The sequence below is a fragment of the Ambystoma mexicanum genome, chromosome 6q (genome assembly GCF_040938575.1).
Source record: "Ambystoma mexicanum isolate Mex_15411 chromosome 6q, UKY_AmexF1_1, whole genome shotgun sequence".
In the NCBI taxonomy this organism is placed as follows: Eukaryota; Metazoa; Chordata; class Amphibia; order Caudata; family Ambystomatidae; genus Ambystoma; species Ambystoma mexicanum.
In genome coordinates this window covers 1,472,803,475-1,472,831,138 of record NC_090937.1, presented here as the reverse complement: position 1 = coordinate 1,472,831,138, position 27,664 = coordinate 1,472,803,475, and the positions used below count along the sequence as shown (strand labels likewise).

Below are 27,664 nucleotides of genomic sequence, written 5' to 3'. Positions count from 1 at the left end.
AGGACAGGAACGGCACCTTATTCCACCGGGACCCCGAAAAACTCGGTTTAATGGTGCAACACCACGAAAAAATCATGGCAGGGCCCCCGACAGCCACCTCCGCCATCACCCAATTCTTGACCTTAACGCCAAAGAAACAGTCACCTCCATCCCTAGTGAACTTAGAGGGCCCTATCTCAGAGGAGGAAGTTAGCGAAACGATCCGCCACCTGAAGAACACAACACCTGGCCCGGACGGGTTATCGGCAAAATTCTACAAAAAATTCGCCTACCTGCTAGCCCCACAGTTGGCAAATCTATTCAACTCATTCCTGTCCACTGGCTCCACGTCCCCCTCCATGAACGAGTCAATAACAGTGCTGATCCCTAAACCAGGAAAAGACCAAACACAATGTTCATCGTACCGGCCCATATCGCTCCTAAACAACGACGCGAAAATATTTGCAAAAACCTTAGCAAACAGGCTATCCCCCTTCCTCCCAGAGCTCATCCACCCGGACCAGACCGGATTCATCCCGGGCCGGGGTACCCATGACAACATTTGCAGAACCATCAACATTATTGAATCAGCGAACAGACTGGGCACAAAGCTGGCAGTTCTCTCCTTAGACGCGCATAAAGCTTTCGACATGCTCGACTGGGGCTATGTTAGGAACATACTAGAGCACTTCGGCTTTGGCCCGAACTTCGCAAAATGGGTTCTGGCCATCTACCAAAGACCCTCTACAAATCTTCGCCTCAACGGGACTAAATCCAGTAGAATAAACATAACTAGAGGCACGAGACAGGGATGTCCTCTCTCCCCACTTATATTTGCCCTATCCATGGAACCATTCGCTGAAAGGGTCCGCCGAAATGCATCGATATCCGGCCTAACGTACAAAAAAGAATCCTACAAAATCGCGCTTTACGCGGACGATGTGCTCCTCACACTCACCAGCCCAGTAGAGTCAATAAGAGCCCTATGGCAAACGCTCGAAGAATTCCGAGCAGCATCGGGTTTCACAATAAACATCACCAAATCCATCGCACTGGGCATAAACATCCCAAGAAAGACCAAGGCTCATCTCGAAGAGGAGTTCCAAATCCCTTGGGCAGGAAGCAGCTTCAACTACCTGGGGGTGCAGATACCCAATAAAACTGAGAAGCTGTACAAGACCAATTTTCCAGCACTCTTCAGAGACCTGAGAAATGACATCAACCACTGGAAAAAACAGGAAATCTCCTGTTTCGGCCGAACGACTGCGATAAAAATGAATCTCACGCCAAGGCTGCTATACTACGCCCCAGCCCTGCCGGTGTCGATCCGGGAAAAGGCCCTGCAAAAACTGCAAAGAGAGGTGCTGAATCTAGTCTGGGAAGGAAAGAAATCCCGCATCCCAAAACGCATCATGCTCCGAAGTACCGCCCTGGGTGGCCTAGGGGTCCCAGACGTGTCAAGGTACTGCCTTGCAGCCCAACTAGCCCCGGCCTTTGCCTGGAAGCTTCCAACCAACCGACCCCGGTGGCTAAACCTGGATTAAGATTGGTGTCAGACCCCAATGGAATCCTTGCCCCACTCCAGGGAGCCCAAAGGGACCCGGGACCTGGGCCCCCTATCAGCAACAAGAAACACAGTCGCCAGCTGGAAAGCGGCTGCACGCCGGTGGAAATGCAGGAGCACAATGGGTCCACTCACGCCAATTTGGAACAACCCCGACTTCTCCCCCGGAATCACACCAAACCAGTTCACGGAGTGGCGAGCCGGCGGCTTAGAAACCATCTCCGATTTCCTCGAAAACGGCCTCCCCCTGAACTTCGAAGAGTGTAAAGCTAAGTTCAAGATCCAGGAAACAGAAAGGTTCCGCTACTCCCAGCTGAGACACTGGCTATCGCACCCTCAGGTGAGGAAGCTAGGCAGCAGGGAGCTAACAGCATTGGAACACACCCTCTCGACAACCCCCCCTAAGGGGAAAATATCAGCCCTGTACAAAATACTAGACAGAACAGATCCCACAAAAAAGAGCCATATATGGTGAAATGGGAAGAGGACATCGGGAGGCCAATTGAGCTGTAGGAATGGCAACCCATCTGGTCCCGCGCTCTGAAAAGCTCAAAATGTGTGACGAACAAAGAAAGCGCGTTTAAAGTTTGCTACAGATGGTACAGAACCCCGTCATTCCTCAACAAATGTAACCCGGCTATCCCAGCGCAATGCTGGAGGGGATGCCCGGACCGCGGAACCCTATTCCACCTCTTCTGGTCATGCCCCAAAGCCACCATATTTTGGAAAAACATCCTGGAACAAATTAAGACAATCACCGGACTCCACATCCCCTGGGATCCAGGGATTGTGCTACTGGGGTCGACAGGAGAAGGCCAATTCCCTCTAACCGGCAACCTGGCGGACCTATGCTCCCATCTCCTGACAGCTGCCAAAATCTCCATCGCCAGACTCTGGAAAAACCCGGAGGGTCCGTCCACACAGATGTGGTGGTCTAAATGCTGGGAAATCGCCGCAGCGGAGAAAGTCACAGCCATCTGGTCAGGCAATAAACCCAAATTTGAACGCACATGGGCGCCCTTTCTGGACTATGGGCAGCAATTCCCTGGGGTGGCAAGGCAGCCACCTAACTTACGCTGGATGGAAACCCAAGACTGAAAAAGAAAACACAGCCCCAAGTCGGACAGGCAACTGAGTTCCTCCAGTTCTCCGAAGTGCCACGCATGATCAATCGAGTTCCCCTGACTTGGAAGACCCGGCACTAAAGTACCCTGTCGTTATCCAGCGACAGTGCCACCTCGAACCCTTGAAATAGTCTCCTTGGCGAAATAGACAGTAACCTGCTCTTGTGTGAAAATAGCTCCTTGTGAAAACCGCTCCTTGTCTCTTACCCCCCCCTTTTCCCCCCCATCCTGCTGCAGTTGCTACTTTTATTATTTTCTTTTGTTTTTATTATGGAAGAGAACGCAAGACTAGCTAAGACTAAAGCATGCAAAGCATTGTTCTCCTAGTTATATGTTCTAACAAACTGGCACACATGTAATAATCTTAACCTCTACATGACTTGTTATGTTGAAAACAATAAAAATAAACTTGGAAAAAAAAAAAAGAAACCAGAGGAAATATTCAAGAATGAGTGTGAGGTATTGACTCGGAGGAGAAAGACATTTTAGGTTGGAAGCACCCCAAAGAGAAGTCCAGGAATGCTACTTGAAGACAAGTGGATAAGCCACTTAATAAAGAGTGATACGGTACACTGTCTAAGTGTAGAGTGAAATAAGACCAGACAGGACACATTTAAGCGTCCCAAATAGTGGATAAAGCGCACACCATATACAATCGGAGGAAGAAGGTGGAAAGCATATGTGGAAACATTCAATAAGGACAAGAGTCCTGTAAATTGGAGCCTAAGATATAGTGGCTGTTGGAAAGGGCTACAGGAACTCGTAGATCAGACCCGCCTGTCTTATTTCAAGAGATCCACTTAGAGAACCATTGAGTAAGGGAGACATTTTTGTTTGAAAGAATATTGGTAATAGAAGAAACCCTGATGAAAAAGCCACAAGACATAAAGGCAAATGAGAGGCCACATAACGAGAGACATTCATCTGGCACAGTGTCATTTGTGATGGGGACAGAATGAGATACAGAGGACAATTCCTTTATTGACTTCCTGATGACAGATGAGCGCCTTTAGTTTTATTTGGTGAGGCAGGGAACTACCCTATAGCGATTGGGAGATGTAGGTCTGTTTTTCTTTTATCATTTTGATAAAACCTTGTGTCCATATCCTTCTAACCCACCACACCGCTTATAACTATATTGGGCTTGGCACTAACAAAAAGATGAACAAAAAGCTACCAGGTGTTTTAAGTGTGTAAATGAAAAATATTTTGTAGCACTGGCTTGGATAATGGATTGGAATTGGGATTACGCAAGCCTAAAATATACTTATACTTATGAGGCAAAATTATGGGACTGTACAACACGAATCACAGATGTATCAAAATGAAAAGCATTCACATTTGTTTGCAGGTTACATTTATCTTATCTAGAACCTCCACAGTATGTTTCAATTTCCATCGACCAAAATAAGGGGAGTGTTCAAGCAAATTGAAATGAATTTGATTGCAGCACTGTCGATGACTCTAGGTTAGGTATTGGGCAAAAAAGATATCGTCAAAGTTATCAGTTGGTTCAAATGAAGGAAGATGAGCAACATGTATGAACAATCTGTGACCGTTTGGAAGATTTGCATGTTAAACATATAGGCAGATTTGTCAAAAATAGAGACAAAATACAATTAAGGCAATTTTGGCTCTGCTGTCTATCAGGAACGTATGTTTCATTGACTGTATGTAAATTCAAGTTTTGGATTGTTCTAGAAGGAAGAATTGTTTTTTTTCTATTGTATATGATTAATTCAAACCTTTAAAAAATCAGCAGTACACATATGCAAACAATATTTATTAATTCATTTGAATCATTAACACTTTTCTTCTTTCATAATTGTTTCAAACCAGTTAAAACTGATATACAAACTACAATTTCAATTAATACAAATTAGATTAATTTTAAGAAATGTGTGGTGTTTCACAGAACTAAAGTTGAGATTTTATCTCTGTTAAAAATCGAGTTAAGGCTATTATTGGTGAGTTATTCTCTCCCCACTGACCCTAGACTTGAATAAATGTAGGGAAAATTCACTTTCTGTTGCATAGTATGTACCAAATGATTTCTATCCTTGAAGATCTAAAATAAGGATAATTTGTCAGTGTTTTGTGGTTTCCATTTCCAGGGGGATAGTGCAAAATCGACGGTGTGTATTCATACCTGTCGCCTTGGGGACTACCCAATGTTTACATCGTTCCCTAGTTGAGAAGTGATTGAGAAGTGATTGAGTCGAAATCTCATATAAAGTGCACACACATAGTTACAGGAAAATTGTTTAAATAGGGGCATAATGGAGCCCTTTTCCTTGGAAAACACGCATATTCGTTATAGTGGCTATGGGCCTGATTCATGGAACGTTTTTCCTATGGGATTGCGCTATTATAAAACACTTCCATGAATCAGGCCCTATAAGACCCCATTGTCTCAATAGTTTTCATCCAGTCATGAGTAAAAATCTTTCATTCTTTGCCCATATTCCGTCATGGACTTGGAGCAGATTCTTTCACCATAACACTCGTATCGTCGTATAATGAGTTACGAGAAGGATCTAAGATCTTTGAGTAGTTTAGCAGTTGCCTCCAGAGAAACCTTGAGCATAAGGAAACTAGCCCCAATTCATGCCTCATAGCTGCATTTGGCAGGGATCTAGAGAAGCCAAGCACTTCTTTCCATACACGACCCTGAAGGCAGATAGTCTCCCATATCCATTCGACATATATCAAGGCAATAGAGCAAGATTGGTTATCTAACTTAAGGACATAGTAGTTCAATAAAGGTAACAGAATTTACAGACCTTGCCAAAAAGACATTTCTTTTGGGATTCCAAGGGTCGAAGTTTGACAAGTAGGGCCTCTTTCCACATAACCATAGATGAGTTACATAGATTGTATCCCATATAGCGTAGCGTAATTACATAACTCGTTCAATCCTCTCACTACCAATGTCCATACCATAGTTTTAATTCTTTGCCGCCCTCAGAAGACCACAATTTTAGATGTAAGTGTGTTAGCATATAGATTGTTATTGCCATATTTTTTAAATAGAACAGCCATGAGGTTGCAAGCTAAGCTAAGTCTATCAACGAATACCCGATCGTCGTATAAAGCTAGCCAATACAGTGTTAATCTGCCTAACCTTAACGCAGGTGATTATTTATTTATTTATTTCATTTAGATCACAGAGGTAAAGATTGAATAGCGTAGCAGCCATATTGCAGCCCCCGCTTTACCGCAGTGTATGTCGGAATTTTTCTTGTGAGGGAGCCCTCTTGGGTGATCTGAATTTTATAGTAGTTTTTACAATGTAGCATTGATATCATCTGCACTAGAGGACATATCCTGCAGTAACATACAAATGTGTCCCGTTTGATTATGTTTCGCTGACTCCAAGAGGTGTGCCATAATGGTTGCATTAAGCAGAGTCCCCATTCTTTTACGGAGCCCCACCTGAAAGTGTGATAGAATATCCATTTGCAACATTTCAGAAGGAAGAAGTCCAAAAAGGGTATGATTATGACTAATTAAACTATGGTATTTCTAATAATGTGGACTGATCAAGTTTGTTTTGATCTGTATATTGAATGTTAGTGTGTAATGTTGGATCGAATATTATAACATTGAGGATTTTGTTTATTTTTATATTCACAGGTAGTATGAAAAGTTTTATTATAAAATATATATGCTAAAATGCATGAGAAACAGATGCTGTGAGGGTAGAGAAGGATTACATGACTGTAATGGTCTCACACTTTAATAGCAAGACAAGGAGGGGGGACATGGAGGTAATGAGTGTATGTTGTGTGACTGTCCAGGCATGGAAGCCTCCGTGTTGGCTGGTAGTTTGTGCATAGAGGCATGCATGCGCGATGACCAGTTTCACTTACTGTTATGTCATCTGCTGGCCCTCTTGATACTGCAGATATTTTAGTAAATTGATGTCTCAGGAAATATTTCTGAATCTTCAAAACTCTAAATAATTTGGATGGTGCATACCTAAGAGCTTTGTAACTTGCACACAGGGCTGCAGTTATCGAAAAAAAGTCTCAAAGTAACAGGGCTGTTGATAGTTGTTGGCTAATTTGTGTTTTAAATATCCAACACAAGCTAACGAATATTATACAAATGTTATCTACATACTCAAATTCTTTACAGAACCAGAAAAGTTTAAACACAAACGCAATCGCCATGGTTAGAATAACCGCACGTGTACCCATTGTATGAATTGTAATTAGACCTGATTTCTGTCTCAGGTTTGACCATCTAGACAGTATTTCCCCATGTGAAAAGTGTTTTCTTTTTCTTTCGTAACAGGTAATTGCAAACGATAAAACCCCTCTGGTAGGCAAAATCCAGTGGAAGAAAATGGTGAAAAAGGTGTCGAGATTTGGCATACGGACAGGCACTTTCAACTGCTCCAGTGATCCCACGTAAGTTAAATGCATTCTGCCTTGTAAACCCAATTTCCTGTTGTATGTCTTTAGACATTGCTCTGAAGGATGCACATAAAATAATGTTTTATTTGTTACACTTGTTGAGCTGCAAGGTTGAAAAACCTGCCTTTTTAATATAGTAGTGGATGCTGAGGAGCAAATGCAGGCAGTAATCAAGTGCCAACAGTGCACACTGTCTTAATATAAAATGCAAATTTGCGTAAATCATTCAATCATGCTGTTAATAACAAACACACGGTTTTATAACGTTGAGTGCCACCTACAGTAAAGACCTAACATCACGTCCACTTTTAAATTTAATTGAGCCCATTCTAGAGAGGAAGGTGAAACTTGCATAGCAATTATTAGAGATTAAGGAGGCCGTGTCACCACACGTTCTTGATCTCTTTAGTTCCTTGTGTGAAATACTCATTTGGAATACTGCTGGGGCAGTCCCGCCAGTATTCCTAATGAGGAGTTCACACAACAGGCAACCCTGTTCTCTGCTCCCCTTGCAGGAATTATGCTGGGATTTATGTGGCGTTAGTGAAGGGTATGTCCCTCTCGTGTGGTGTACTGTTGGGGTTGACCATGTTGGGCAGCATATGCAATGAATCCTCCAACGAAAATGATCTTTTAAACTCTTGAAATAACATTTTGCTACATTTGAGCAGATGCCATTAGTACAGTCAAGATCTCTAATCAAACAGATGAGCTAACAGCTAAAGCACGCTGCTTCCTCTCCACTCGGTGAAATCAGCCAAGAGGTGAATTCTTTCTCAAGTATTTCTTTGTTTTAGTATCTAATGTTTTAAAAAGAAATGCATCTCTGCATGAAATATGTCCCCAAAAATATATACATGACCTATTTTTTTCAAAACAATATGTTATGGAAGAAAATAGCGAAGGTTCCTGACAATCCTGCTAACCTGTGGTGTGATTTTAAAATCCAACTCCGTTTGTAATTAAACATTTTCTGTAAATGAGAATGAATGAGAATTAGCACACATATGTGATTGGATGCACCCACATTCTTGAGGGGAATTCTGGCTATATTTTCTGGTATCCTGCGTTCCAGTCTGAGCCCCCCCGTGGCAGCCGCCATTTTCCTGTTCAGCTGCTTCCCCCACCCTCTGAATTCCTCTCACCTCCTCTCCAATCTAACTTTGCCCACCCACGTTTCGCCTTACAACCTTCTCTCGCTTTTACTGTGCCTCATCCCGGTCACTTCTGCCCCTGCTCTGCCCCCATCGCGCAGAATGATGGCTCGCTCGTGTGCTTGCACTTCCCAATGTCTCAATTCGGTCCAGACATTTGTCTCATCAAGCAAAGTAGAGAATACAGGAGTGCGGACCCTGTTGGGCCACAATAGGCAATTTTCCCCTCTCAGTATTGAGAGGAATAAAGAGAAGCGTTATCTTCCTTTGACTGTCCAGCTGTGTGGGCCGAATCTCTATAGCTATACTGCAGCCTGTAATGAAGGGCAACCAGGTTTCCTATGCACATTGTTGAAGGAATAGACTGCTTTTGCCAAAGGTTATGTGTTGGCTGCTGATTATTTTTATATTTTTTTAGCTTTATTTTATTATTTTCATATTTTTCATTAACAGAACATGATTAAGGAAAGAAAAAAAAATAAGTTGATTCTAGTACTTTGAATCAGCTAAAACAGAATTTCAGTGAATAAGAATATCAATGTGCTAAATCATTAAATCTGATAATTAAAGTTTGCTTTGGAGGTGTTGGGCACAGTTTTCGTAAGATAGTCGAACTAAACAAATCCACATTCCACATGTCTGTCCTCTGTTGTAGTCCCATGGATCTTTCATGTTTAGCATCGATGCTTAAAGCAAGGAAAGTAAATCGATGCTTAAAGCAAGGTAGTCGAACTAAATAAATCCACATTCCACATGTCTGTCCTCTGTTGTAGTCCCATGGATCTTTCATGTTTAGCATCGATGCTTAAAGCATGCTCAATTGTGGTCTCCAAAAATCTACTCCCTATTTTTCAAATAATTAATAATCTGGCCCCATGTTTGTATAAATTTAGGTGAGCACTTGTTAAAAGCGGCCAAGATCTTTTTTGATGCAAACATTCCCCAGATTCTGACCTACCCTGTGGAAATACTGGAACGGATAGGTAGTAGTTTCTCTCTGTTGCCCGTCCATGGATAACCACCATCATCGCCCGAGTCCACCACAATGATGATAAACTGATCCGATGGCACCACGTTCTTCATTTGTGCCAGTCTCTCCTTACAGTGAATTTTAATAGTGGGGCAGCGGCACCACACATTGCCCATGGTGGCAATCAGGCTGCACCCTGTATCATAGCTCAGAGCTTTTTAGGAAAATCTTATGAAATCTACTTGGGGTGATGTGCCATCGAAAGAAGATCTTTTAGGCAAATGTTTTGATTGTGATGCATTTATAGCTGCTTTTGGCCCACTCCCATATGTGCCTCCAGGATTCAGCCGGAATGGTCATCTCTAAACCGCTTTCCCACATGGCCATATATGGCAGCATCTCATCCAGGTCTACAGATTCCAGCGAGCAGTAATATTTTGAGACAGTCCCATTAGAGGCACCTTCCGCTAGTATTGCCTCAGCCTCTTTTGGGGGATGAATGCCAGCCTTCTGTACTTCGCTACTCGTTACCAGTGATGTAATTGGGAGTAATGGAACCTTTAAGTTTCGGGCAGATTGCATCTCTCATTGCATGCAATGAATGTGAAATGGGGCATTCCCTTGGTACAAGTTCCCTAGCCTGAGAGTAACTCCCTCCTCCCCTTTGCTGAATGTAGTTTTGTCCACACCTGGTCTAAATTCTTCATGCTCACAATGGTGCGAAGAGGGTTAAAGCCCTGTTATATCCCCAGAAGGCTACAGGGTCTATTCTTGGTTTAGCGTGCACCTAGTGGATGATGGGACAGATCCTTGCAGGTCCTGTGATCTCCGGGTGAGAATGAGGTGAGAGTGTGGTCTTGGATTTTCCCTGTTCCACAGTAGCCCCTCTATTCCTTTTGAAATGCGCTGCCCAAGTTGACATATGACTAATTTGTGCTGCAATCTGGCAAGGCTTAACGCAGGCCAATTTCCTAGCCCAAATGAATGTAAAGATGGTCCCATGTAGCCGGGCAAGCATTTTGTGCAGTTTTTGAATGGGCAGGGTTCTAAATATATATAGAAGCCTGGGGATGACAGTCATTTTAACCACTGTTTTACAGCCTAGCTATGAGATCTCTTGGCGGCTCCATCTAGTTAATTGGTTTATAGCTGCTTTCCAGGTTCTGGCATATTGGCTTATGCAAGGGTGTTGCAGAAGGAAGCTGACACAAAGGTGGCATGGTTTTGGTTATAGACTTTTATTTCTGTATGGAAAAATAGGTCCTAACTATCCTTAACTTCCAAGAGGGGGGGTTTCCCTGCCTCAAAATTAATACTAAAAGGATCTATAAGAATCTCTGTCAATGTAAATTCCATTGTCCTTTGTCAAAACCTACTTCCATCCCTCACGCTATATAACTAAAAGGTAAACTAACAAAAAGTTCCTTCCTTAAGGAGAATGGCTCTCTTCTCCTTCTTGTGGTTCAAAAGATTGTTCCCTCAAATCGAAGTTACCAAGGGGAATGACTCTCTTCCCCTGTCTTCCGGGTTTCACCCAGTCCTTGCCACCCAGAGAATGGCTCCCTTCTTCTGGTGCAGCTTCCAATACTCTCCATTAGAACTAGGGGAAATGACTCCCTTCCCCTGGCTTCTTGATTTCCTCTCTAAGTTCAGGACCAAGAGAATGCCTCCCTTCTCTTGGTATGCTTTGCACAGTTCAACACAAGGCCAGAGGGAATGACTCCCCTTCTCCTCATATGACTTGATCTATTTCTTTCTCAATGCTTTCAACTTCACTCACACTTTGCCACTTTCACTAGTTCTCAAAAAAGTCACGGATCTGGTTAGGGTCCCAGACACTTCTCTGATGGATAGTGGTTTTCCTTCTCCCACTGTAATGAGGACGATTGCCACTGATGCTTTCCATTTCTAAGTTTGCATCCCAGGCCCTTCTCTGGTGCATAGACGAAGAGATGATGGCTGGAAGGTTTAGAATCAATCTTAAACCTCTGGCAAGTGCGCTGAGCAACCCGCCAAACCCATCGTTCTTCGCCTGCCAAGCCATTACAGAAGGGGGAAAGTCGATATGCAAATCAGACTTGGGCCTACCCCCAAAGGGTCAGTCCAGACCGAACTGCTAGGTCACATCCCATCTGCACAAGCCCTTTTCTGGTGGTCAGTGGGTTTCCTTCTCCTACTGTAACGAGGAAGTTTTCTTCTGATGCTTTCAGTTTCTAGTTTTAGGTGCCATACCCTTCTCTGGTATTCAGTGGGGTTATGAGTGCCACTGGGACATGGAAACGTTGCCTGGATGCTTCCTGTGTCAGCGGTTCTCTTTATTTCCCCAACTGGCCTCCCGTGCCCCCTTTTTACCTTCATACAGCGTCATGCACTGCTCCGGGTCTTGCGCTTTGCTGCTTTCATGTGCCTTCTCCTTCGGCCGGCGGGCTCCAGTGTTGTCGCCGATCTCCAACCTTTGCAGTGCCCGCATCTCTGTGTGACCCGTCTGTCCACCTGGCCAAGGTTACGCAACTGCTCTGCATTCCAGGACGGCAGAGGGGTCTCCTCCTACAATCACTGCTTGACTCTTGCAGCCTCTCGCCAGCGCCTCGCATCTGCTGCTTTGACTGCTTTTGTTGGGATTCAATTCTCCCGAGTTCCTCGAAGACTATGTTGAGTCCATCTTCAGTTTCCTTTATGTAAGACTGGTCCCACCTCCACCTTTCGTCAACACCTGCAGTGCATGATCGCGGGCGGTCTTCATGATTCCTCGTGGCAGTACATGAAGGTATAATCTTCATGCTTCTGATGTCCTTCCTAATCACTATGACAATAATACATATGTTTGCTCTTTAAAGTAGAATTGGAGGTGGAGTGTAGGACTATGGAATGTTTGGGGGTTTTGGAATTTCCAGGGCTGCACCCCAGGTGGTCGTCTTTCTCCCCAGAGGGGGACTTCCCCCATGAGTTCCTCCCACATTAAACCACCCCTAGTGGGACTATTAGGTAGTAGCCTCACCTCCCTAGCCTCATGAGAGCCACGTGACACCTTGTGAATAGTCAAATTTGATGTAAAGAATCTTAATGTGCGGTGAGTTAGATACCCAACTATTGGATTGGGTTTTCTGTCCATGCATATTATGCAAGTGTGCCCAATCTGTTAATTGTCTCTGTTAGACTTAACGTCTTCCATTCTTAAGGGTTCATTTTAAAGCCATACATCTTATAATGATGGATCTGACAGGGAGCTGACCGGGTTGTGTAAAAATAGCACAATATCTTACAAATATATAGACAATTTATGAGAGGATCCAAAAGTTGAGACTGCTTCAATCATCGGATTGCCATTATTGATTGTGCAAACGATTCCATGGATAGTGAGCAAATAAGAGACAAGGGACGGCCTTGGCAAGTGCCCCTTCTAATTTTAATGACTTCAGTAAAGTTGCTGTTTGTGTTTTGAAGCCAATACCCTTTATTCATTCGTTCATTCTCATCTTCGTTATCATTGGTGTATCGACGACCATTCAAAGAGAATGGTACTTCAGTTGGGAACCCCCAACCGGGAGTTAACATGCTTAGTTGTAGTCTCCTGACCGGGTATGACTGGAACAGAGCTATGTTCCCATCTCGGAATTGGATGGATTTGGAGGTTCTGGCCGCTTTCATAATCCTCCTGATCTGATGAAAGTGTACTCTAGTAAGTAGACAGGGATTGAGATTCTGCCTTAGCTGAACAGAGGAGTAGACTATGTGTTTTGTCTAGGATGATTTCTGAGGAGTCTTCCAACTCTAGAATCTGACCGAACAATTTCCAAATGAACTCTTCCATCTCTCTGTCCTGAACCTCCTTTGGGATGCCCCTTCTGCGAATATTTTTACATCGAGCCTGATTCTCTATATCCTCTTGGCTTGAACAAAACACTCCCATTCTTTGAACCTGGTTATTGTTAGCCAGTGTCTAATTCTGGTGCACATGTTTGCATACAACACTTTTGGTCTCCTGCTCTGGTTTGTTCTACCCTTACTTGCTTGTCTAGCTCCACCAGAGATTGAGTTTCTCAGCACTACCTTTTTGATTTCCTGGTTTATTTCCTGCTGTAGGACCCGTAAGTCTTGATTTGTTGCAAAGGACTCAATAGCTTTTTCATTGAGCTGTTGTTTCTCGGACGGTTTTTCCACAAAGTTGTTAACATCTTGACCTTTTAGCTTTGTCGGTAGGTTTAGCCATGGTTAGGGATCTGCTGTTTAGTTATCAAGTTCTGACTCGGTTCGATTCATAGATGTGTGTGCACCCCTTCAGGAACACAGCAGGAACACAACCCATGCAGTGCTCTGCAGTCCGTCCAGAGCCCCGAGGGCCACTCTGACACCTCCCAGAGCCGCTCCGCACACCTACATTCCCGCCACTATGCGGTTGGCCCCCGTGCCCCTAAAAGAGGAGGATGATGCAGGGCATCATGCTCGACATTTTCTTTGAGGAACGCTAGTCTAGACGTTCCCCCACCATGGCCTCCAGGGGCGCGCACGCTTCCCTCTTCTCAGCCAGCAGTGCACCCAGCGATTGAAAGGCTAGAAAGTGGCGTAGGATCCCATGAGGGAACTGGGGTAATCCGCTCCCGATCTCACTGAGCTTACTACGAACCCTCCGCCATCTACCCTGGCTTGGCCACACCCTCATCGGCTGCTGACTTTTAACCAGACTATGGATTTAAATTGGGATGTATTGGTTGGTTCTTATTGGGGACAGAACCGGGCACCTATGTTAAGAGGCTTTCCAGTTGATGCTGCATTGTTCGATTTTCAGAAAATCCCTACATCCCGGAAAGAACGATCAAAACTTTTTAGGCCATCTGCATCATATTCTTTCTAGGCTTGACCTTTTATTTATAGGCCGTAGACTTCTGAAAGCTATACAGGAAGCATCCATAGGAAACATTAGTCTATTACATCATGCCCCTGTTCAGTGCTGTTTACATACCCAACTCCACTCATGAGAAAGTAATTGGAAGTTAAACCCAGTTGTTTGAAAGATCCAGTTGGTTAGACGAGAAATAACTGAGGGCTGATCTAATGTATTCAGAGAAAATAATAAATCACTTAATGCGCCTTTTAAGAGGATTATTGATTGAACAATCTGTTAGACTGAATAAACTTGAATGCCTAGAGTTGGAAGCTTTAAGTGTGGGCAAGTGAGGTAATATTTGGGTCCTATGGTTCAAGGAAAGCCTTCTGTGGTCATCGGCAGATTAGTGCACAGATTAACCCTGATGGCAAATGGAGCTGAATAGGCCCCATTAAAAGTCGAAATATTTTTGAGTTTGGTAATAGTCCTAAACGTTTTGACATAAGACACAAAGTCGTACCGTTTCAAATATTGGAGATCAAAAAGATAATTGGTCCTCAACATTTTCAGATATGAATAAGCTGGAACATTTTAGGAAATACAATACCAGCGTGTACACCAAGGACGGTCCTGAGCGCTAGAAGATATACACATTTTTGAATGATTGCGCCCTGCCAGTCATCTTTGACACTGAAAGAGCCGGCCCTAAATGTCCAAATTAATGAAGAGATAGTGAGGAACTACAAAGGTCTGGGTTTTGAGGGTTTTCAAGTTCTCTTGCTTTGAATCTTTTATCATGAAATGTCTCAACTCCCTACTGGATCTCTTTTAATCATATGTAGGAGAGGGGCCATCCTCCCAAAACCATGTGCAAAGCGAAGGGTACATCAATCCCAAATCAAGAACACAATCCCATGTTCTGGTCTTTCAATAGCTCCATAGCATGCTTAATATCAATGTCAAAGCAGAACAAGAGGTGATAGCTGGAATGTTTTATATTAATCTTTACCTCTGGCATCGCTCTGGCCAACCCTCCAGGGTTCCATGTGATAACCCCTCAAAAATATCACCATACTAACATTTCACCTTATTTTTGCAGCAATATTATCCCATGGAACCTGCGGGGGACACCCCCGCAACCCTCATATTTTAAAAGAGAGCGGGGACACCCCTGCAAACCCCCATCCATTTACCCCATAAATTATCCCCACCAAAAATATCGCCTATGGCCGTTCCCGACGACCATATGTACGGCGATATTTTTGGTGGGGAAAATATTACCCGATACCCCCTCCAGACAATCGTTCTTTGCCTGCCAATCCATTATCAAAGTGGAAAGACCATATGCAAATCAGGCTTGGTCCCACCCCAAAAGGGGTAGTCCAGCCAAAACTGCTTGATCACAGCCCTTCTACATGAGACCAGAAGCATCCCCAGACAGGTTTCGGCCTCGTTAGTGAGGATTAGATTGGGTATCTAGGACTAGCGGGCATGTCCCATTATGCGAAAAACTTGGTCAGCAATGTGAAATCTGTATTTACAGCAGTTGGGCTTTATTGGCGAGGCAAGCCTCTGATAATATTAAGAAGAAAGGGAATGACCTTGCGGATATTGCTCCCAAAGGAACAATTCCTGCAGCCTTACTAACCCACGACGCAGAGAAGGCATCTTCATTCTTAGGCTGTGAAGATATCGAATTAAACTTGTTATCCACGTTTTCATTTGTATTGGGCATTGTACGTTTGGAAGCTAGAATTATGTCAGTTTACTCTGTTCAGGGCACCAGTTATACAGGCTTTTCTCATAAAATTACCAAGTTTATGGACTATTTCATACTTCTGCTGGCTAACTGGATGGTCTCCTTCCCTTCTGCTGCCCCATTTGGATGCTATTCTGATGGCTTCAGTTTTAAATTCAATCTAGACAAAGTAAGGCTTATAATTTGAATCTAGTAGTAATGTACAAAACATGTCTCCCTTCAGCTGGACCCATGAGACTATCAATTACTTTGGGGTTTCCGTTACTTCTCCGAATGCCACTCTATATCATGGTAATTACCCAAGGCTATTTGCGGCTGTCATAGCAGATCTTAGAGCTTGGAGGAAATCTCATGGTTTGGAAGGTTTTCATCCATAAAGATGAAGATCCTTCCAGTTTTATAATTTTCTAATCCCTAACAATATTGGTACCTAAAGAGCCATTAGGAGATTACAAGAGGAATTATTGGCTTTTGTCTGGTAGGACTCGCTGTATAATATTTACAGCACAACATTGTTCAGAGCAAGAGATAAGGGTGGTTTGAGTCTCATGAAATATTAACAGGCATCCCAGCTCAGTGTATTTAGCGATTGGGTGAACCCTCAGTCCCTTATGATGTGGAAATTGATAGATGGTGGTTGGGGGTTACGGGCATAAATACTCTTGAAGCATGTGATATGATGCACCAAGAAGCATAGGCCTAGGGCGATGTGCGAATGACTCCTCCCCCCCCCTTTTCTTCCTCTTTAAATAAAATGTTCACCAAACCATAATAGCCATGAAAGGACAGCTAAACACTACAACATTGTGGACAAAAATAACCGCATATCAAATCGAATGAGGAAGGAAGGGGAGGGGGATAGCTCAGGGGCAACGCATGTCTTGGAAGCAAGACAATGCGGCGCAACACAGGCTCCAATCCCGATCCAGCGCTTAGAAACCGCTCGCTGGCATCAAGTGCTTTATAAATGAACGATAAAAATAAAAAGAAATACAAAAATGACAAGAAGAATAATCTGAGTGCCGGAAATGTATAGTCCTTCATATTCCGTTCAACCAATACAGTTTTGGTGTGGGCCCGGACCAGCGCTGGGACACTTGTCCATTTTGTGACTCCTTTTCAGTGCGGACTCTCGGTCACACAGTTTGATGGTGTTAGGAAGATGGTTGTTGCCCGAGGCCCCAACGGAAAAAGACCAGGTTGGTAAGTGTCTTGGTTTTAGGGCAACCCATGTCGACTTTTTCCTCATGGGCTGCTGGCACGGGGGGGGGGGGGCAGGTGTCTTAGCAATACCGCAGCTTTGCCCAGGGTGACCTATACGTAGACAAAGATGGATAACGGAAACAACTCGAAGGAGCCACGTTATGTGGCTAAAGTCGCCAGGTGCAACCCCGGGGTTCAACGCTCAGTGGCTAAACACAAGATCTCCCATTTCAGGGGCTAATGAGAGTTCACAGCAGTCAGAGGATCATAGTAGAGGGGCTAAATCTGTAACTGCCCTGCCATGGCTCCCCAGTCAAAGAGCTAAATCTACTGGGGGGTAACTCTCGAGGCACCTCTTTGAGGGCTGAATCGAACACTGCCTCAGCCGAGGCACCCTCAAAGAGAGCAAATCACAGTACTGGGGGGGGGGGCTAAGGCCACTACTGGAATTTAGCCATGGAGCCCTTTAGTAAAGACTAATCGAAATGGTAAAACATCCTGAGGATCCTTCTGGTAAAGAAGCACTGGCGTCTGGTGAATGTTTGAAGTGGAGGAACGTGAATGTTTATGCCAAACATGCGAGAGCGACCGAACGCAGCAAGGTAACCCAGACCAAACAAGGGTGGTGCAGGGTTTTCGCACTAATTGTGAACATTTTTAAAATGTGTTAAATTGGTGCAGTTTACAGCACTTTCTCTGAAAAATTGGGTGAATAGCCACACAATTTGCAATTGGTTTTGTATGGTAGCACATGAAATGACTCAATAGATGCAAGTCACCAACAGTGTACAGGAGCATTTTCTAATGTGTTTTCATGATGCCTTTGCCCAGAAAATATGCTATATAATACTTCTAATGGATTCCTTCCTCCCACGGATTCTTCTTCTATGATGATCCTATCCCAGCTCAGCTGCTCTTGGGGAAACGTTTCCGCCACCATAGGGTGCACCACGTCTCCGCATCTGCTCCACCAGATGCATTTACTCACCCTACATCGGATGACATTGTGGGCATTATATATTGAGGCGCTGCGCCCAGTGACCTTAGTCCCACACTTTTTTCACCCCCTAGCACTCACTCTGAGGGCCCGTAGAACTGATGGTGTATTAGCTAACTGCCACGAGGGGCAAGTAGGGAGAGGGATGAGGCATCCATGGGAGAAACCTAAATCGGTAACACCATTACTGAGAAAAAGCCCCATTTCTAAACCTATCTCAAGACTTTGTTGAAAACCAGCTGCACCTTGTAGTTCTTTCCGAAAGAGAAGTCTACAGCTGGCTGTTGAAAGTCAAAGGCCACAAAGTCAGCAATTTCACATTACTCTTAACTCTCCAGAACTTCCAGACTGTAATTGGCATTGCATGACGAGTTAGATCTGTTACCTCCCAATCACCAGCTTGCGTCTTCAGGTCAATACAATGTTTGGCCAGCGTACTCGTCAAATAGTTTGGCATGATCTGTAACTGGACCACTTTGAAATAAAGATGCATATCGAGTAAACCAGCCCCTTCTCTTCAGTCGCAATAAGAAAGCAGCTTGATAGACCCTTAGTTGCCTAACTTCCTACAAACAAACTGAGAAAAGGTGCCTTGATTTCACCAAGTTAATACTCTAGAACTAACAATGGTAGCATAATAAATGAGAACGAACAGAAGTCTGGGGAAAGGATTCAATTTAAAGTTGTGAGCAAAACATTCCAACCAGGAAAATCCTGATGAACCCTATGAAGCACATATCTGCTACGGGGATGTTAAATCAGGAGAAAGCTAGACACTTAATATTTCAATTTGAACTCGTCCTGTCAAAATGGATAAGAACAAAGGGGCCTGCCTCTCTTGCTTCCGATGCAGGAAAGTGACTTCTCTTTTTTAATTCTGTAGCCAGGTAGACCACACATTTCCTGAAGATTGGGCAGAAGCTCAAATCCACCCCACAATGCTAGGCAAGAAACAGCAGTTCAATCGAAACTCCAATTTATTGAAATAAATGGATAAATGTGAAATCAAGACAAAGCTGGTCCCCAAGCCTTACACAATCACAGGCAGTTCGCGCACAAAAAGGAAAATAACCTGCCTGAATCTTGCTATTTTTCACATACAAACATCCATTTCCATAACCCATACGTTCCAAAGGACATCTAATTTTACTTCTGCTAATAATCGGCCATTATGTCAACACTTCCTTCCAATCAAAAAAGTTATTTTTGCAAATGACACAAAAACCTTGCTTTCCCCAATTATACCAATTCATGTTCGAATTAAATAACAGTTTCATGTCTCGTATTCCTGTGTAAATATGGCGATGTGGCTACTAATGTATGTGTGTTCAGTTCACAATTTGCTTACAATAACTGAAAGAGTTGTTTTAGAATATTACTAAACAAATATAATTATCCCTCCCTTTCACTAATATTGTCCCACTGTGTAGTTTTAAGAATGAGGGGTTATATGGGATTTACACATCGTTTTATGAGTGTAGGAATAACACAATGAAAGCGCACTCATTTCCCATTCTTTATTAAATAGCTATGGCCTTCACAGAAGCATGTTATCAAAAAAAATCTTCATTAGGCTCTGTAGTAACTATTTCTAGTTAAACACTTAGTATAATTTAATGAGTTTATGATTTTAAAGAGCAGTCCGTCAAATGCAGAAAAGTGCTATCATTCTGCATACAACTTTCCTATTTAATCATTGTCTTTTGACATCCCCTTCCCAAAACATCCCGCTTTCTAGGATTTGACAACAAAATGCAATGGTGATTAGAGAGTGGATATCACTTCATTTGCGATATTTGAATTTTTAATGTATTTATTTTTTTGCAGAAAAACCCATAGAATTTTGTAAAAATTATTTGGGGGGGGGATTCCCCACCATAAACTCCCCCCCACCCCTATTTTTTAAAAATTAGAATTTTAGATGTGTTTTTTCAGAAAATAAACTCGCAGCAAAAAACCCCACAAAAAACATCCCGCAATGAAAGGACGTCGTACCGTCTGAGATATCCCTATGGTTAGATTATAATCATGTCCCACTAATGTGATTGGCCCACTCTTTCCTTCCATTGGCTGTATCAGATGTATATACATAAATCTATAAACATTAGTTTTATTTAAAATTGTAGAAATTTGATGTTGGATCGAAAGGAGTCTCTGTTTCGAAACGCGCACAGTCCCATGTTTTTACTTGGTATTATTTCAAAGTTATATGGGAAATCATTTTCTATGCTTTCACATGCATTTGTAAAGTATTAGGTCTTTTTAATGATAGGCGTACATGTTCAGACTTGTTCTCAATTAATAATTAACCAGGCACCACTGCCACAGGTCCTCCATTGTTTCAATATGCATTAGGCTGTATTTAGTCCACTTCCTTGCCTTAATTGATGATCAAGGTGACCTCCGAAGTGTAAAAGATGTGATTGAAGTTTGGCTCTGTGAACGCAGATCTGATGATTCTATGTCCAGACCGGAGGCAAGCATTATGCTTAACTTTCTTTAATTCCACTCGTCAGAAGCTTTTTAAAACATACCTTTTTTCAACCAAACACTCAAGGGACTACAAACCCCAGAATTCTCTTGTGTACTGTGGTTTCATGTCCATTAAACCCCACCAATCATGGCACAGATCCTTCTATGATATAGCGTTATCTGTGTTGATTTACCCATTGGTGGCAATTTCATACTAGCCTTGCTAGCAAACTGTGTTGCCCTACCCCATTGGTGACCTCTTCGAACCAGCCCATGTTAGCAAACTGTGTTCTCACCCTACTGCTACAAGCCTACTAGCATAGACAACTACGGTCACCACAGCCTGTCTAATCGGAGCTGCGTTGATTAACCTATACCCCCACAACGAAATAAGCCTGTCCTCTCCCTCTGCCCTCCACCTACTTCGAGCAAATCTATGCTGTATCCCTCACCCACACCATACTGTGCCTGGTACGCATATACCACGCATGACACCTACCTCACACCAGTACACACTACTCCCCTACCCGTAAATAACACGCAATATCTGAATTCAAGAGCACTATGTTTGTGACTGGCATATATACAGTCCTGCTGCGAACCATACTAGCTCTGAGCTCGATGACCAGGATCACAGGCCCATACACCCTATCTGCACCTCACCTAACCCCAATAGTGAATCTATCAGTACTCATGGATGCCCTACAAAACGCACTGATACCTAGCAACCAGAACCAAGTCTAACTACTAACTCCTGACGCTTGCACACTGGGTCTACCCAAAACTAACAGACCATGTAGTACCCTTCTCAGAAACCATAGACTCTGCCAGATCAACTACCAATACGAATACCGGGAAAAGATATCTATTAATCAAACAAACCAACATAAACACTAATCTCCTTTTACCTTCACCATCTCTTAAGGATAATTACCAACAGAATAAACCTCACAAGTCATCACTCGATGACAGCTCAACTTCCAGACCCCACCAAAACCCTTGACAAACAATGATCCGCACATCAAGGGGGCTTTAATAAATGCCCAATCCTTAGTGGCACATGCCACAGAGATAGCTGATCTTATTCAGACATGAAAGCTCGACTTTATAGCTATTACTGAATCCTGGCTGCGCAACACAGCAGGCCCCGCCCTCGTGCTCGCAGTCCCTGATGAATACACTATACTCAGAGCAGACAAAACCGAGACACGCGGAGGAGGCATAGATCTCATAGCTATGTCGAACCTCACCATGAGACTAGCCCTGTCACCCGATGTCAAATCTTGCGAATCACTGACTGCTAAACTACCCATAGCTGGATCCCTAACCATCAATTTAATCTATAGACCCTCAGGCCCCATCATCTCCTTCGAAGAGGACATGACCACCATTCTATCCGATAACCTAAAAAGTTCCTCACATACTCTTGCTAGGGGATTTCAAATTGAGGCTTAAAGACCCAAAAGACCAGCAAGCAGCAATAATCATGGACGCCCTCAACGAACTTGGCTTTACTCAAAGTGACATTTCCTACTCATAACAAAGGAAGAACCCTTGATTGGGTGGCTGATTATAATTGCAATGCTTCCATCACGTCCGTTACCCCTCAGTTATGGACAGATCATCATCTCCTAGAATTGCACTAGCACCCAAAACATGCATAACTAACAACCCTGCGGCCTCCTCCACTGCTACTAGAAACAAAAAAAATCACGGTAGATAAACTACTCCCCTAATATTACCTACACTCAACTCTCTATCATAGACTTCTGATCCAACCATCCTAGTCAATGAATACAACACAATAATGCCCGAAGCCTTAGATTCCATTGCCCCACGATGAGAAAAAGCAAACCTAAAATGCATCTGAACACCTGGTTCACCCCACACCTCAAAACCCTGAGAAAGGAAAAACGAAAATGCAAAGCTGCATGGAGGCAACTACCCTCAGATGACAATAAAACTAACCTTAGCCATATATATTGGCCTGCTACAAAAAGAAATTCTTCTTGCCAAGCAAGATGCATACAATAAGAGAATCCAGCAAGCTAATTCTAGCATAAAGGAACTCTTTGTGATCCTAAAGGAACTCTGATCACTGATCCCTGGGCCTGACAACTGCACGAAAGAAATGGTGTACCAGCATACAAAAAGCTCTCTCAAACAAAATAGCGTCCCTCCAGGATAAGATTGCCAGTAAAAAAGCTAACCTCCCCAATACGATACCACAACTCAGTAATATCACGCCCTCACACAAACCTACACACCGCTTTAGCTTCTCAAAAGTCTCTATCCTCGAGGTTGAGAAAGTCATCCTCACCTTCAAACCCTCAAACTGCCAATGCGATAACTGCCCTCCCCAAATCATTAAAGATGCTGCCAGAGACCTTTTACCATTCATATCAAACTAATCAACGCTTCCTTCTCCACTGGCACCATCTCTAGTAATCTAAAGGAGTCCTGGGTACGCCCTCTGCTCAAAAAGAATAACTAGATCCTACAATGCCCACCATCTATAGACTGATTACCACAGTAAACTTCCTGCTCAAAATCCTAGATAGAGTTGCATACCTCCAAATACGGGAGTATTTAGAACAGAACCATCTATTAGGAGTCCGCCAATCAGGCTTTAGGCCCCAACACGGAACTGAAACAGTGCTAATATACCTTAAGGCCTAAATCGACACGCTTAAGGACAATGGAAAAACTGCACTGCTACTTCTACTTGATCTTTCGGCTGCGTTCGATTTGGTGGACCACAAAGTCTTCTGAAATCACTTGGACTCGGCTGCACACTTCTCTCATGAGGCCATAGGATGGATACAATCCTTTTTGAACAATAGGAGTATGCAGGTCTTCTCACCTTCATCCGCGGACGCCATTCCCATCACCTGTGGGGTGCCACAGGGCTCATGTTCACTAAGCCCTTTTTCGATGATCTGGACAGTCTTGGTATCACCTACACTAACTATGCAGAAGATACCCAGATCCTCATACCACTTACGGGAGATTACGACAAGGATTTGGCCTTGGTGACTAGAGTGTACTTCATCATCGAGGCATGGTTGGCTGCCCACGGTCTATGCCTGAATGATGACAAAACTGAACTCATCATCCTCGGCACTTCCCCAAATCGCAATACACTTGGACACAAATATTCCACCTTTAACATCGATGGCAATACCATCAAAGTTGCCAAAGAGGTAAAAACACTAGGTTTTTACCTAGACACCTCCCTCACCTTCACCAAGCAGGTAAAGTCTATGACCTTAGCTACTGCTTACACCTGTAAGCATATTAGAGCTGCCAAGCCATTCCTTTCCACAAACAGTTGCACCACTTTGGTCAGAGCTCTAATTCTGTCCAAATTGGAATATTGCAACGCACTATGGGGGCCAATAAGAACACCATTAACAAAATATAGATCCTCTAAAACAACACCCTAAGAGCAGCATTGAGTATATAAAAAAACACATATCTGAGATAAGGAGACAGAATAACTGGCTCACCACAACAATAAAATCCTGCTAAAAATGCCTCTTTAACACATAAGGGTCTGAACAACGCCGCCCCACACTATCTCTCAGAAAGACTCATCAGAAAATCATCCACTTGGGCTACTAGAAGGGCCAACTCCAACTGCCTGACGGTTCCCAGGTTTAAACTCTACAAAGTGGGAGGGTGCAGCTGCCCAGTTAAAGCTGCACAGTTCTGGAACTCCCTACCCCCACCTCAGGGGGCTGACCAAACGTACCCGCACTTTAGACACAATATCATCAACTGGATGAAAGAAAATGACCGCTAGACACGCAGGCGTAGGCCCGCCTGTTCACCTCTTACCTGCATTGTATATAGCTGTGTGCCCTGCATTATCTTGCTGTTTGCCTGCCCTTAGTCTGCCTGTACATGATACTCTAGTTCTTGCACCACTTGTCTGTATAGAATTTGCCTACCATACCCTGGTGTGTGTGTGTGTGTGTGTGTGTGTGTGTATGTATGTATGTATGTATGTATGTATGTATGTATGTATGTATGTGTATATATATATATATATATATATATATAAATATTTCTGAGGCTTGTGGAATCTGCTTAGATCACATGCTGTGCATCGGCCGACATCTAGTGGAAGCTGCAGAGTATTAGTTTGTTTTTCGAAACTCGAAAATGTGCGTCGGCTCAGGGCGTGCCAGTAATACTATCCCTAGTGTGACGCCCACTGTACCCATGATCCCTCACGCGTGCAGGACCCTCAGATTGTTTTTTTCCGCCATACTGGTCAGAAGCATTTTGCAGAGTTCCCTGGCCTTAGCCATACTTTTGCTAAATATTGTTATATTTACCCATTTCTCCACCCCAACGTCGAGTCACCGAACTTCCACACTCTATGCCGGCCCGGAGAAGAATTCGACCGTCGACAGCTGCACGACGGATTTGGGCCTCGGAAGGCCTCTGGCCTCGGCCCGGGCCTTGGAAGGCCTCTGGCCTCGGCCTAACGAGTAGGGAGAGTGGGGGGTGGACATACTCTACACTCGTTTGGTATATAGGTACATTCTTATATATTCCTACACTTACTAGCCCGCTGCCACAAGGTGCGTATGGAGGGTACCCCTTTCCAATTCTGCCCCAAGTGCAACCGCAAGTACCCTTGGGTCGACAGGCACGCCACGTGCAATCTCTGCTTGCCGAGGGACTACCCCGAGGCGAACTGCAGAGCGTGTAGTAGGTTTAAACCGAAAACACTTAAGGACCGTTCGATCAAGCGTTGGGCCCACCACACCAGGCGTCCGGAGACCATGGCAGCGGAGGGCGCCTTCAGCGATGGCAGCGACGCCGTGCTTTCAGACAGGGAGGGCAACGTGGCGTCAAGAGACAGCTGAGCGCAAGTCCCCGACCTCGGAAGGTCGTCCGGCAGGGCGGCTATAGGGAAGACCCCCGGCGACACAAGCGCTACCCACAGCACTTCCACAAAGCACATGAAGTCCAACCGTGACTCGACGCGCACGTCGAGTTCTCGGAACGAGGCATATAGAGAACGGACTGAATCAGTGTCCTCTGGGCGTTCTCGATCTAGATCGCCGCATGACTCCAGGCAATCATCCACTGTTGCCAAGAGTGCCTCACTCCCCAGGCTAACGGAAGTTCGATTGTCTGAAGACAAAGCCGAATTCCATCCCCAGACCGCACTCCAGGAGTCGGTGCCTGCAGACCGCGTAACGGCGGCTCCCGAGTCCCTACCTCCACGTTCTAAAGATAGGAACAATACCCCCGAACCTCGATGCCAGGCGTCGGAAGGCTCCGGAGGGGCGAAAAAACAGGAAAAACACTCTTCCGCCCACAGGGAGGGGGGAAAACAACAGAGTAAGCAGTCTCAGCCTCCTCACACACCTCAAAAACTTCCCACTCCACATAAACAGACAGACAAGTCCCAGTCCTCTGTTATCCCAAGGACACCTGCTAAAACCAGTAAGTCTAGTCAGGATAAGGCGGAGAAAGCCCCAGAAAAGATAATTCCCAGTTCTAGAGAATGGTCTACTGATGACATAGACAGGGTTATGTCAAGGATGTCTTCATTGGCAGATTTTTACACAAAGAACCCTGAACACTTTCTCTCCTATACTCCCGATGGGTCAGCACCCTCAGGCTCTAAGGATCCAATACCTCCAAGTAAGAAGTCCCTGTTTGAAGCCCCAAAACGGTCTTCGGACCCCTTCTATATACAGCCCTACTCCCAATATCAAGGGGATACATCCTTTGTGAGGATCCAGATTTGGGCATGTTGGAGGAGCAAAGTGGTACGGGCTACTATGGGGATGTTGAGGACCAAGAAGACCCTGAGACCTACAGAGTAGATTCCCCGGTAGAGAAAGAACCCCCGATTACCGACTCCCTTGTCGACAATCAACCTCTCCTGAATGAAGTTCTGTCCCGAGCGGCACAACATTTCCACATTGACACACAGGGTGCTCAAGAGGAGTGGGACTTCGCAGAAGAGTTAGTGGGAGAAAGGAGGCTTGTTGCTCAGGCCATCCCTAAGTCTATTCAGAGGAGAATAGGCTCTTCACTTTTAAATCCGAACCTCACCAGGGCAGTGAACCCCAGGATTCAGAAACTTTTCAGGGCAGCCCAATCAGACCCACTGTATATAAGGGGGCATCTGAAACCGGACTCCCTGGTTGTTACTAACACCCGTAAGAGGGCTGGAACACCCTTGCCATCGTCCGAAGCTCCTCCCGACGAGGAGAACAAGAAACTGTATGGTTTGACAGGAAAGTAGCCTCCACTTCCGCCTACCAGGCAAGGATTGCCAACTCCACCACCCTGTTGGCCAGCTACAACTGCCATCAGTGGGACGAAGTCGCGGCACTCATAGACTCCACCCCAGAACCCCTAAAGAGCCAGTTGGCAAAAGTTGCGGCTGAGGGAAGAGCCGTGTCCAGTTGCATTTTAAAAGCAACCTTTGATGCCGCAGATAACGCCGGCAGACTGATAGCAGAAGGAAGAGACACGCTTGGTTACGGCAGTCTGGATTCAAAGCTGAAACCCAAGCATCTTTTTTAGATAAACCGGTGGAGCCGGATCTGTTGTTTGGTAAGGCGGTCGAGGACGCACTGAAAAATGTCAAGGATGAATATGAGACACTCATATCCCTAAGCCAACTAACCCCCTAATCAAAGAGTGAATGGCAATTTTCGTCGCCCACGCAGCCAAAATTCCCAGAGAGGATCAAACTATTTCCAGGGGCAGGATACACTGTGGAACAATAATAACCAACAGTCTACCCAGGGTTTCGACGGGGGTAATAAGAGGACGTGGTAAAGGTAGAGGCAGCCCCAGTAAAGGAGGCGGCATGCCTCCACCAAAATAGTGACGCTCCGTTCAGGGTCCCTTCTCACGCAACCCCAGTAGGGGGACGCATTTCCAACTTCACCCAAGTTTGGGAAGGGATCACATCAGACAGATGGGTGCTGTCCACAGTATCCGCTGGGTACTGCATAGAACTGTTAGAGCTACCCCGGAACAATCCTCCACGACAAAGAATACATTCTTTGGAACACCAGAAGATCCTCCTCGAGGAGATCGTCAATCTGCTAGCAAAGGACGCAATAGAACTCGTCCCGGGACACCAGGTAAACAAGGGTATTGACTACTCTCCAAGAGGTAATCCCCCTCCTAAAAAGGGGGGATTACATGGC

At 44.5% G+C, this 27,664-nt stretch overlaps 1 protein-coding gene across 2 annotated transcripts in view; it reads left to right on the top strand.

Annotated features, from left to right (window-relative positions):
- Nucleotides 1-27,664, top strand: part of LOC138516786 (charged multivesicular body protein 3) — a 939,210-nt gene that overhangs the window by 173,166 nt on the left and 738,380 nt on the right. The window contains exon 3 of one of the 2 annotated variants that reach the window (XM_069632182.1): nucleotides 6,967-7,082. The exons of the other annotated variant lie outside the window; for it this stretch is intronic. Coding sequence (XP_069488283.1) covers nucleotides 6,967-7,082 — 116 coding nt within the window. The remainder of the gene's footprint in view (nucleotides 1-6,966; nucleotides 7,083-27,664) is intronic. 2 annotated transcript variants of the gene reach the window in all.